Source organism: Anarrhichthys ocellatus, unplaced genomic scaffold (assembly GCF_004355925.1).
Source record: "Anarrhichthys ocellatus isolate YVR2014 unplaced genomic scaffold, GSC_Weel_1.0 scaffold18, whole genome shotgun sequence".
In the NCBI taxonomy this organism is placed as follows: Eukaryota; Metazoa; Chordata; class Actinopteri; order Perciformes; family Anarhichadidae; genus Anarrhichthys; species Anarrhichthys ocellatus.
The window spans coordinates 108,709-121,559 of record NW_022280048.1 but is presented as its reverse complement, the minus strand read 5'-3'; the positions used below and the strand labels follow the sequence as shown (position 1 = coordinate 121,559).

General features: G+C 42.1%; 1 protein-coding gene across 1 annotated transcript; it reads right to left on the bottom strand.

Moving 5' to 3' along the window:
• Positions 1-8,247: 8,247 nt before the first annotated feature.
• Positions 8,248-9,944, bottom strand: ovca2 (OVCA2 serine hydrolase domain containing). Its single transcript, XM_031857524.1, has 2 exons — positions 9,619-9,944; positions 8,248-9,219 (listed from the first exon to the last, which is right to left on the bottom strand). The coding sequence occupies exons 1-2, from the start codon at positions 9,770-9,772 to the stop codon at positions 8,672-8,674; spliced, it is 702 nt and encodes a 233-aa protein (XP_031713384.1). The 5' UTR covers positions 9,773-9,944; the 3' UTR covers positions 8,248-8,671.
• Positions 9,945-12,851: the final 2,907 nt, after the last annotated feature.

Genomic DNA, 12,851 nt, shown 5'->3' with positions numbered 1-12,851 from the left:
ACCATTGGTCATGAATGTTCACACAGGTTGAAACTAGTTCACAATTAAACAGGTAGGCGCTGTTTTGGTTGCCACTTGCCACTCAGCCAGCACTGGATCCTCTGCAGGGTATCCGGTATTGTATACCTGATGTGCAAATGTCACTGGCACGTGCGCAGACACAGAGGCGCACATACCTCTCCTGAGCCCCACAGTGTGTGTATATGCATGTTTCTTGTGTGAGCGCGTTGGGGGAGTGTGGAGGCGGGGGTGTTCCTCACCAACCCCTCTACATTCTCGGAGCGCGTGGCACCGAGAGGTTTCCGGTGATAGTGATGACATTATAGCCATCACTTTCTTCCGGTGTGGCGGTAAACTCCTCGCCTCCGCCTCTCCCCTTTTCCTCCTCCTCCCTCCCCTTCGTACACTTCCGGTCGGCTTTTTTCCTTCAACTTTTTTTCTCAGTCTCAGTTCTGTGACGTCGTCAGCCAGTGAAGTCAGCCCTGCGTCATTCTTGCGCACTTTGCAGATGATACGCAGTCATCTACTACAGCCCTTTTATGGGCATAGCGCGCGCGCACACGCGCACGCACAATGCAGTGTGATCCTCTGCCGTGCGGGGGTGTGAATGCGCAATGTGAGAAGCTCGTGCGCGGACAGTACGAGGGAGGAGTGGGTGGAGCGAGTCAATGAAACCCCTTGTTCATTCACAACTCGTTGTTGTGGCTACTGTTGCACTGACGTTGATCAGACAATGTTCATTAAAGCAAAGCAAGCTGAACTATGGAAATATTCTAATAGAATATGAAGACATAAGAATAGATTAACCGGCTGTTATGATAGAACAGTGTATGATACCAGAACAATAATTTAAACAACCTTGTTCATCATTATACTGAATGCTATAGTGTAATGTAAAAGCATAATGCTGAAATCTTGTGAAGTAGAAGCGTTTAGGTGTCTTCTTATTGTTAAGCTTTAAAAAAAAAAAAAGAGTGAAGATCCACCAAAATCCAGGCTCAAATTCACGACTCAGTTTTTATGATTTCGTGCATATTTCACTGGATGCTCGTCAGGTTAAGCAGTTTCTCCCGGGTGCCATGGAAACCGAGCCAGACCAAGCCACTGCCCACGCGCTCTGATAAGCCAGGCAGCAGAATGGGACGAGAGCCGATTGGTTTGCTCGTGACGTTACGTCATATGCCCGTACCCTCGGGCACGTGACTTGTCGAGCAGTGAGACGCGTGACGGTACTCACCACCTGACCAACATCTATTCGGTAATGAGAGCAGAGACTGCAGAGCCTGTGGTCCACTTCAGACACGGTTAAGTTGCAGAAGCTAATGGGAGATGTACTTTCAGAGCCACATTCTATAGATTTAATTCGTTATGAGGTAAAATACACATTACTATTAAGATTTGGGATTTTGACTCTTTGACTTGATCTGCTGTTGCCTCACCGCTGTCAGTGTCGTCCACTTCAGCACCGCGGACAGCGCCGAGCCACAGCGACGTTGTGTCGCTGTCCCAGCGCCGTGGTGCTGAAACACATGACAAGGAACCTGTTGCAGAAACCCCCTCAGAAATGAATCTGTTTAAATAAGACATTTGCTTGTTGAAATTAAACTAAGCTCTGTTAGTGGAATATCCTCACAAAAGTGAAAAGTGATGGCTTTCTTTTATGTTTCTTCTTCCTAGACAGACTTGATTCGTTGTTATTTTGCCTATGGTTCTTACAGAGGTGGACTGCTGTCAGTCATCTTTAGCATAATGCACCATAACTGGCTTTAAAAGGCCCCTATACTTGGCCAGTGAGTCACTTGATCTAATTAAGTACATGTCCTGGTTAAAGGGACGAAAAACCCAACAGCTTGAGGGTGGTGAGGTCGAATAGGAGAGAGTTGTTTTTTGTAAATGAGTTAGACAGATTCGAAAATTCCTATTTAACAATTACTTGTTCGGGGCTGCTTGATGATATGGTAGCCAATGCAATAATAACCCAAAAACTCAACATAGTCTCAACTTAATGTTAGCTCATAGGAGTACATAATTGGGGGATATTCCTAAAAAGTTCTTATTCTCCTCTTGTTTTGGTGACTTTGTTTCATTATATCAAAATAATCAAACAATTCTTCATAAAGTTTTCTAGGATCTTACATTCAGATAAAAACTATGAGCTGGATGACTGAGAACATTTGTTGACATCTTATGACAGTTTGTATACTTTGCTTGACGGACTGACCGGCTAATCAGTATAATGTTGAGATGATTCATTGATTGCTTTGGAGAACAAGATTGAGACTCTATCTTGAAAATAGCACAAGACTACCAATTAGACACTTTGTAACGTTTGAAAAGAACAAAAACCCATCCAATGTGTATTTGCTTTTCATTTCACCCCAGTTCAGAGGAGAGCAGTAAACGCAAATTTTGGATAGTCTTGACCTCAAGTTTTAGTCAGCAACATGTTGTGTTAAAGTAACTGCACAGGGTCATGCATAATGATGCAGGGATGGTGGTACAACATAAGAAAATATGACCATTATGGTTAAAGCAGTAGCATTCAGCATCTAATCTACTCTCCCACAATTACTATTTAGGTCACTGGGATACCCCTGGTCAACAAGGACTGTATTGATCAGCATCCACCTCTTGGGAATTGTGTCAGGCTTGATTCCAGTAATGTTATACCTATATATCCTCTCCTCTTTTTGCCAATGCAGGTTTCCACAAAGGCAGCGTTTGCCCATCTTGCCATCTCTGCCTCCTCACTTGGCCAGAGCATCAGCACCTTGGCTTTAGACTGCTTACTGCTTATACAGTGTCACAGTACAGTAACAGTCTACAGTCATGGCTACTGAAGCCTGGCAATGCACCAAAACACCACACTGAAGACAGCATGGACATGCAGAGGCCATGCCGTATGTCCACCTAAAGGGAAAAAGACATCATGGAGACACTGTTCAGTAGGCTACACTGTGTATGTCAGATATTTCTCTCTGTGTCTCTCCTGCTCAGTAAGGAAACCTGTGTGGGCTTGCATTGGGGGAGTCCTACACCACATAAGTGCGTAGTATCCAGGCTCGAACCAATGAGACCTGCGGTTTCTAGTTACCATGACAACTCCAGATCTCCCTCCACCCTGCTGTCTCCATGGCGACCGTGGCTTTAGATTGTTACTCTAGCAACAGCACCACGGTAACAGTCTACAGCCATGGTCGTTAGGGGCAGGTGACACCAGGAAGGTAAAAAGTTAGTTTGTAGTTAATAGTTGAGTTCGCACACGATTAAGATGTTGACATTTTGTTCTTATTTAAAAAGCAGGTCAGAGGTCGCTCACTCATCCACATACACTACTGTCTGGAGGAGCAGAGTCGTCAGATTGACTTGTTCCTGACTGGAACAATTATTTCCCCAGATAGTTTATCTAAACTGCATATATATACATAAACAATTACGTTTGCAATGACACATATAGACACATATGGCTTTTCACTTTAACTTTATTCGGTAATGCTTTTTCTTCATGGTTTGATTATTAATCACAGTAATGAATGCAAAGAGCACATGCTGAACGGATGAGTCAGCCAGCATACACATAACTTACAAAGAATGTACTAGTCCTTGGCCTACTCGTCTTTAAGCACTACTCAATAATATTCAGAGTTATTCTGCCCTCTACAGGTTCAGGAATTGTCTGTCATCTGCTTATAACAGAGCTACTAAACCTTTTCCAAGTTGAAATATTTTGGAGCAAAATATGTGCCTGATTTAATAGAATGAAATAAAATAAAATAAAACATTTGGCAGTGTTTTGTGGATACTTGCTTACATAGCTACCTTTCAATGTACCACTGAACACGTGTTCAGTGGTACATTGTGGTACATCTGTCCCATCAGTTTGTAACTGATGGGACAGATGGCGGTGGTTTAAGGGCTGAGTAGAAAAACGGGTTAAAACAAGGCAGATGCTGTTTGAGTAACTCCAGATTCCACCATAACAGAAAGGTTGATTTGTCTTTCAATTAATGTGTGGCAGCTGTTCAAAAACTCTGAGATATGCTACACAGTTGCAGTTCTTCAAAGTTAGTAAAAAAAAAAGAGGGTGTATTTGGGGGGGGGGGAGACTATGAGACACATAGTGTTGTCACTGTGTATCACAAAGCATACTGAAGATTTACAGAAGTTGTTTTGAGAAAAGACTATTTTGCTCTTCACTGCATCCTCCACCATCACATTCCAATTATGCATCATTTCCTTTGTCTGTGATCTTTTAAAATGGTAACATATTTGCTGTGTGCTGACTGACTGAAGAAAAGAAAAGTGAAGAGAAGAGAGAGAAAGAAAAAGAAAGCTGGATGAACAGTTGTTTATCCTCGGCCTCCCTGTACCGCAAAAGCTCATGTGCTGACAGATAAACAACAGCACATAAACTCTTACTGTTCGGGGCTGAGAAGCAAAGTTATCTGACACACACACACACCCACACACACACACACACACACATACAGTACATGACTTTTGCAGACATTACATTGACTTACTTTCATTTCCTGGAGACTTATACCCGAACCCTATACATAACTACCAGCCTAATCCTAAACCTACCCTAACCTAACCTAACCTAACCTTAACCAAATCTTAAACTAAGTCTGAATGATTTAAGTTATGGGGTCATGCACATTTGTCCCCATAATGAAGGAGAGACCACACAGTTTACTGTTTATCATTGCTTTGGATTTCTTAATCTTGTCAATTCTGAAAATATTTATATATGATAGCGTGGCTCAAAGTGAATTAATGTTGAATTATAATGAAGCCTATAAATCTTCAATATCAAATCAATATTGTGTGTATTATAGTATAGTGTATTGGTCTCAGACCCCATTTGCATCAGGTTCCAGAGCAAGGCTGAGAAAGTATTGTGTAACTTAACACCCATCAAGGTTTTATGGCTTTTATTATGGTCTTTACTTCAGTAGCTATGCAATTGTTATCGCTTGTTTAAAATCTTTAGTCTGCAAAGTATTCCTCTACATCTATATCCCTGAGCTACACACAAGCATAGCAAAGGCTCTTCATTGAATTATTATAACACCCCCCCCCCCCACCAAACCTTTTACACATTTTATAAAACTAAACAAGATTGCACAACAGGGTTCACATTTTTTGGGATATGTGAGCCAAGACGTGCCCCACCCCCCCTCCCTCTCTCTGTTTTATCCAGAACCTACCACAGTTCTCCTCCACAGTCTCGATGACTAATATTTACCCCAGCAGAGTCAGTTAGGCACCTATAAGGACAGCCAAACCACAGCTGTCCTTGCCAGGGCCCAGCCACGGCCTCTAAAACAGTCGAGTAAAGCACACAAGCAGACAAACGACTGCAGATGACCTCATACATCAAATGGATAGCCTCCGCTGTGTCCTCTGCACCTCCTCAGTCAACGATCCACACAACCTCTGAACATAGTTACTCTGGTATTAAAGTTTTAACCAGATACAACCACAATAAACAGGTTGAGTGGTCTATCACAGGCAGAACGTTGCAGGAGATCAAACATGTGACCGTTAATAGGAAGTTTTTCCAGGTGACAGGACAGTCCATTATACAGTAAGTCTGAAATCAGTGTGAGGGACAGAGAGAAAATGCTACACTGGACGACAAACAGACATGTTTTGGTCCTATAGGCAATGTACATTTTGTCCACACAAACAAGAGAACCACAAAGCAGAGGAAAACCAGAAGTGTATAAATATGAAAGCATTAACTAACAAATGATCAAATCCCAGCCATATGGAGGAAACAAAATATGCAGATACACACCCATGCACTCACAGACATAAACACCCTCTGCGCGTTGTATGGGCCTAGATTACACACCATGACTGCAGCATAGATTGCTTCACTGTGTAGTTTCATGTCATTAGCTGACACCGATTGACTTTTCTTGCCTTTTCCGTTCTTTAAATAGCAATTTGACTGACAACTCTAAATATACTCTCACTGTTCCCTCTTTCATATGTCAACACACATCACACACACGTCAAACACGCTGCATATCTAACCAGCTCTCACATCATGAGGCTAGGTTCTTTTTCTCTATGCAAACTATGCAGGCGCAAACGCACCAGCCCGTACACACAAGCACAGGAAGCAGGGAGACATGGCTAAATCCCATGTGATACTGGACACAGGCCATACCTCTGGAAAACCTCCAGCACGATGTTACATCACAACCATCTGCATACCAACGGTGAAAGCACACACATGCAGACACGGCGTAGACTTCAATTACGTTTTCAGAGGTGTGAAACACCAAGTTAAAAATCCAAATTACACAACAATCCCTCTGTCTTCAGCATCTTCTCTTTGTGGAGATCAGATCAATTGTAGATTACAGCGATGACAAAAGTACAAACATCCAAAAGTTGTAGGCCAGGTGATACAATCTCAAGTCCTCCTGCTGAGTATCACAGATTATTCCAGTGGGAGCTGTCAGTAGCTGTAGCAATAGTAACAAGGCAGAGTTGGTCAGCTTTGTCAGTGTCTGGACGAGCCTGGGCCATGGGATGACCAGGCTCTTTGGAGTTTAAGTGCAAGTCTTATATAGACACATTCACCACGTGGCCCCTCCCCTCTGGCCGTCTCCCATAACAACAAACGCTCCATAATCAAAATAGAGCCCATCTGTGCTCCGACACACCCCTCTGCTCCAACCCCCGTACTCCACCGGGGGAAGAGGGAAAAAGTGATCCTTCAATCGCAGCGAAAACTTGTATGTTTTTAACCGCAAAAGCCAGAGACAGGCAGAGCGGGGGAAAGGGGGAGGCAGAGAGAGAGAGAGAGAGAGGATGACTCCACCCTCATCTGTCTCTGTCTCTCATTCCATTATTTCCCGGTTGTTGTGCAACAGGGGGAACAGATTCCTGAGAAGGGAGTCACAGCTCTGTTGTAAAACTTACTGGCAAGAGTGAACCTCTGTGTTTTTCTTTTACTGTTTCCCTCGCTCACTCACTCTCACTCGCCTCTAGTTGTTATCAAAACCATGTGTATGAGTGTGTGTGTGTGTGTGTGTGTGTGTGCTGTGAGGTCTTGGAGGGCCACAAGGGCCACGGGGGAGCACAGGAGACAGTGAATATGAGGACTATTATGGAGAAACGAGACCACGACATAGCCATGGTATACGTATGTGGGTGTGTATGTGTCAGCTGCAGCAGTGGCTCATAAGATGTTGAAACAGGTCACATGTTAAAATAAAACATGAAGACAGATTAAGAGAGCAAGAGTTTTTGTGTACAGGAGAGGAAGTTGATGCTTACTGTGGTTTCTCATGTCAGTAAGACAAATTACCCACAACAGCCCGCAGTTGTCTGTAGTTTTCAGATCAAGAGTGGATTGCGAGATATCCAGATGACTATTTTTGTCCATGTCATGAATGCAGCAGACATGTTGTGCATGACACACAGGATGTGAAAGGGAGGAGGATGTTGCGGAGAGTTCGAAGCAAGGTAGAAGGAGATGAAAGCAGCACGGGAAGGAGGGAGAGGAAGAGGTGGAGGAGAGAGAGCACACATCTGGAAACAATTGCAAGAGTGCAGTCTGACGTGCACATGCTTCAGCTGTAAAAGAACAACATGTCCTTAAACTTGTGCAAAAACCTGTCTATATAACTCCCATATGAGGTGCCACCTTCATGCATCCCTGTAAACAAAACACCTCAACTAGTCTTTGAGATGCATCGCCTCTGGATGGCAGACCAACTAGTCACTCATGTAACTTCCATGTGGGTGAAAATGACTCAGTAACCACATGACGTGTAGAAATGACTCCAACAATTGATCGTTTTCATTCCTACAAACTCTGAGGCAAAGATATTTTTAACTCCTATTTGTTTCCGTATGAGGTTCTATTGTCACACAGCTACACGAGTAAAGCAGTTTGCAAAGCAATGTTGTGCAAAATATTTCTCAAACTAATTAAATCAAGGTTTTTTCCATCGTGAGTCTGAAATAAAATTCTTGTTATAACTTTCCACAATTATGGAGGAGTGCTCTCAGGACCTCAAAAATCCAGTTCTCTGATGACGTGGCGTTGCTTATATGAAATGAGATTGCAGCACGGGAAAAGAATGGAAAATACATTTACATTGATTCCTATACAATTATTTCCATATATTTATATATATATTTAGTTTCCAAAAATGTCCTGATTGCTCCCATCTGCCAACCAGACCTGTCTCTGTCTAAAGGCATCAGTGTCCTGCAAACAAAGTACTTGTTGGATCGCCTTGCAGCATTTGAAATTCAGTTTATATTGTAACAAAGCCATCATGATAGTTACACATGTTTTTTCTGCTATGATGAATTTAAATATATGTTAAGTAATGCATTAGCAATGATTTAAGCAATAGAGTCTTAATAAAGGTGACTTGAAAGAAAGAAACAATCGTCACTTTATTTTATTGTCTGTTACAACACATCTTCCCTGAGAAGGACAGCAGTCATTGCACTATTTTGGACAGATAAGATCAGAAGCCATTACTCATGACATGAACTTTGCATTTTTTTACCCAGAGCACCTCTAGAATCAATTATGGCACACAAGATCACAAGATTTATTTTTGAACATTACATAATCAAAATTCTTCAGCCTTATTTAAGCGCTTGAGTCTGATTCGCGGCTCTTCACTTATTCAGCACCTGACCGAGTTTCTGAAACTTTGGTTTCTGACTGGAACCTCGTGAGAAAGTCCTGGTAGGCTTGTCTGTGAGCAGATGGAGCCGGGACAAAATGGCCACCAGTATGTGTCAAGACCTGAGGGTCTTGGAAGGAGGGGAGGAGCTCCCTGCTCATGTTGTCGGGGATGACTTGGTCTTCCAGTCCAAACACATGCAGCGAGGGGATCTGGAGGGGAGGGCTGTAGAATTTCTTGTGCTCCTCACATCCGCTGCGGAAACCAGCGACGAGGATGGAAAAGCGGAAGCTGAATTCTGGCTCCAGCTTTTGCTCCTGAAGAGAGCACAACATGGCCACAAAAGCTGCTCCCTGACTAAAGCCCAGGATGCCATCAAATGGACCTTGGGTCTTCACGGCTTCTCTCACAGCCTCCACGCTCTCGTCGAGCCCCAGGCTGTCCTCACACTGCTGCTGAGCACTAAAGCTCCGAGCCTGGACATCAGAAAACCACCAACCCCTCAAGTCCTCGTCGCCTCCAGGTCCATCCTCCTTCTCCAGAGCTTTTGAAACGACAGAAGAAGAAAGTGGTTATCCTGCTGCGTTACTTTCTCAACTTAAAAGGGAGGCCCCATAGATGAGTGGGCCAAAGTTTATTTTATTACTCTTTACATTAGGACTTAAACATTTATTGAATCTTTAATTTGGTTATTAGTGCATGGAAATAGGTCAACATTTCCTTAATTTTATGTATTTTTAACATTCTGTATTCTTAATATTCTTGTAACTAATTCCTAAGTTGTTAATGGGTCATTGTAGAACACCTATTACATATATGCAGCAATCTACAAAGTGAGAGCAAGCTTGTCAACCTCTAAACTTTCAATAACATAAAAGTAAACTAGCTTCTACTTCCACCTACAGTGTGCTTTGTTTGAAGGCAGGTGGAGAGTTTGACCCACCTTCACCGCTGGCTTGCTGCACACAGTGCGGCGCGCTCAGGTAAACGAGCTCCGCGTGTTTCTTCAACAGCTTCCGCAGAGCTCCCGTCTTTATCCGGAACGAGCTGCCGTTCTGACGGTAACCGTGGATGCACAGGACCCGGAGAGGTGCCATGAAGGAGTTAGCTTAGCTGAATTAGTTAAAGCTAGCCGGGGAAGGGCGTTTCAGTTACAGTTCAGCTAATATTTACTTTAATACCGGTATGTAACCGCTTTTACTGGTCAGATAAAGTACACAGCAGTTGAAAGACGAAGAGTTGTGTAGCTTAATACCGAAAGTGTAACTCATGAAGTCAGCCGGAAGAAAACAACAGTACTTCCGTTTATTATTTTCAAAATAAAACCCTACTTGCTTAACGTGACTGAAATGTTTTTCTCATTACCACTGTATAAAATAAAGAATATAGTTAAAGATGAATACACAGCATATTAACATGACCTCGACATTTTAAAATATCTCTTGACCCTGTCAAGATTGTCATATTTAATATGTTTTTAAAGAAGCCAGCCTGATTCCTTGACCCTGACATGTGTCAAAACATTCATCAGTCTGTTTTTCCTCAGATGACACTCAGTGACTGTAGTGGCTCAAAGTGACAGAAGTTTTTGACAGCCTTTCAAATCAAACTTTTTCATTCTACATTACTGCTTTCCTGCAGCGGCTGCTCTGATTAACAGCCTGCTGAACATATGGCTCATACTTACGATGCAGCAACTATTCAGCTAAATGACTGTAATCTTGTGTTGACTTAATGAGGTAAAGAGGAAAAAAACATTATCTTGTGTGTCATTATATACTATTCACATCCCATGTTGTAACATAAAGACTTCGATTTGTCAAAACATGCTGCAAAGCTGAACTTCTGAGAGTTGAAAGGTAAATAAAATCTCTGACACTGACAAGTGTATTCTGGTCTGAATTACTTGGACAGAAAGTTAATCCACTATATTTTTTTTATAATAAATTAATTGAGTGGCTTTTGCATGATAAAATTTTACACATTTGCGTAGAGAAGTGCAAATCAATTAGAACATGCATTTGTGGCCTTGAGCTACCTTCATGGTGAATGGAATGCCTTCATATGGAGCCTTTCTACCGTAGCGACCAAAGCACTTAACAATTAGCCTCTCATTCACTCATAGACACACACATTAATACACTAGCGGTGGCAAGGTGGGGTTCAGTGTCTTGCTCAAAAACAGTGGAAGCTGAGGAACCCCCAACCTTGTGATTAAAGGACAACCCGCTCTACCTCCTGAGCCTCAGCCACACCATAAACAGGCTATAGAAAGCCCAGTACTAGCCAGAGCAACTCAGTTTCTCATCTGTATTCATAACCCAGGACTTAAAATAAGACACATTCACACTCATGATCTGAACCATTCAAAAAAACATAAGGGAAAAATAATCAAGCAGAATTCTTCCTTCCTCCTCTCACCCTCATCACAGATGCTTTTACTGTCTGACTGATGCTCTATAGTGTTTGCATGCATTTCTGGGGCAGGATTGACTCTTTACTAACTGGTGAGAGGCTGACCCCTAAAGACTCAGATGAGAATGTCTTTTACATCTCAGGCAAGATCATATAAAGCAGCTATTGAAAAAATCATGACATTTTTTTCAGTACTTACATTTTTCATCTCGCTGCAACAACACAAAAAAAAGTGACAAGGAACTTTATTTTCAACACAGATAAAAGTGAAATGCTAATTCTAGGCCACAGGAGCTCACTTATCAGACTCTCTTTCAGCTTCAGTGGCAGCGCACTTCTCCCAAAGGACTCTGTGAAAAATACAGACATTATCTTTGATCCAGATTCCCTTTTGACAAACATATGAAGGCAATATCCCAAACACCACATTCTCACTCCAGAATGATATGCAAGAGTTGGCATTCATCCAGTCCTCCTAATGTTTTGAGGATGGCCCACAGCAGTGACAGCCATGAAAAAAAGAATGGATGATAGTTTAATCAGGTCTAATCTGCATCGATGTATCATGCATTGCCCACGTTTTCCTATAATTCCCGACATCCAAAAACAGTGTTTTATGTTTTCCTAATGTAGTACTGGTGTGTTCTTTTCTGTTGTCTCATCTTTAACATATAGCCTATTTTACTTTTCACTGATAAAAAAAGAAATAATTCACGTGGCTCTGGGGCACACCTTCTATGTTTACCGAGATGTTTTGTGAGCATTTGTGTGTTATGAAAGAGCTCAGGGTCAGGGTTTACCCAGCTGGGATGTGATAATAAAGCAGGGAGGATGGCGACTGTTTCATAGGTGTGGCCTGAAGGCAAGGCAAGCTTCTGATTCAGAGAGACGGTTTCCACTGCTTCTGTGTCAGGGTCTCCGTCAACGAGTGATAGTTTACTTTGATGATGTTTTTGGAGTGGTCTCACAGACAGGCTCCCTCAATTAGGTATTTTGTTTTGCTGAAAGAGCTCACGTGTTGCCTGGCCATGACGCACATGCTAATTAGGGAAAATGAAAAAAAAAACCCCAAGGGACAAGGCTGCTGTTGATGTTCTCCAGCACTGGTGAGGAGCCATGTGTCCTTCCCCTACTGCTCCCCTGTTTCATTTTGTGTTTTTAATTCCTTCTAGTATTGGTTATTACAACTTATTACTCTCTGGCTGTCCCAGCTCCACACTTGCACATCCCCCGTTATTCAAAACTCAGCATCCTGAGCACTCATGTGGATCTTACAATATAACAATAACACACTTGCAGGATCACATCCTAACATAAAATAAATAACTAACATATCAAAATTAGCATTTCATCATGAACCACTGTGTTAATTATCTTAATTCCTACATTATATAGATTACAACCCTTAGATACGCCTACAATGGCAACATAATATAATCTTCATAATTAGTCTATATTATGAGACTATAATGTATGTAGATGTCAAGATACCTACATAACTTAAATTATGACAACTGCAACCAGAAGTCCACATATGAGATGAACAGTGAATAATGAGCCTTGCATATAGGCAGAGACCATTGAAATATCCATATCCAATATTTTTTTTTAACACAATAAGGCTTATTAAAAGTGCAGGAGCGTTTCAAACTAGCAAAATGTAAAAAGCCCTTGGAGTAAAAACAAATCCATGCTAGTGGTGTTGTGGAAAAGATTGTGATTACTGTCATTTGTGTTAATATTTGTAGAATGGCTACGGGC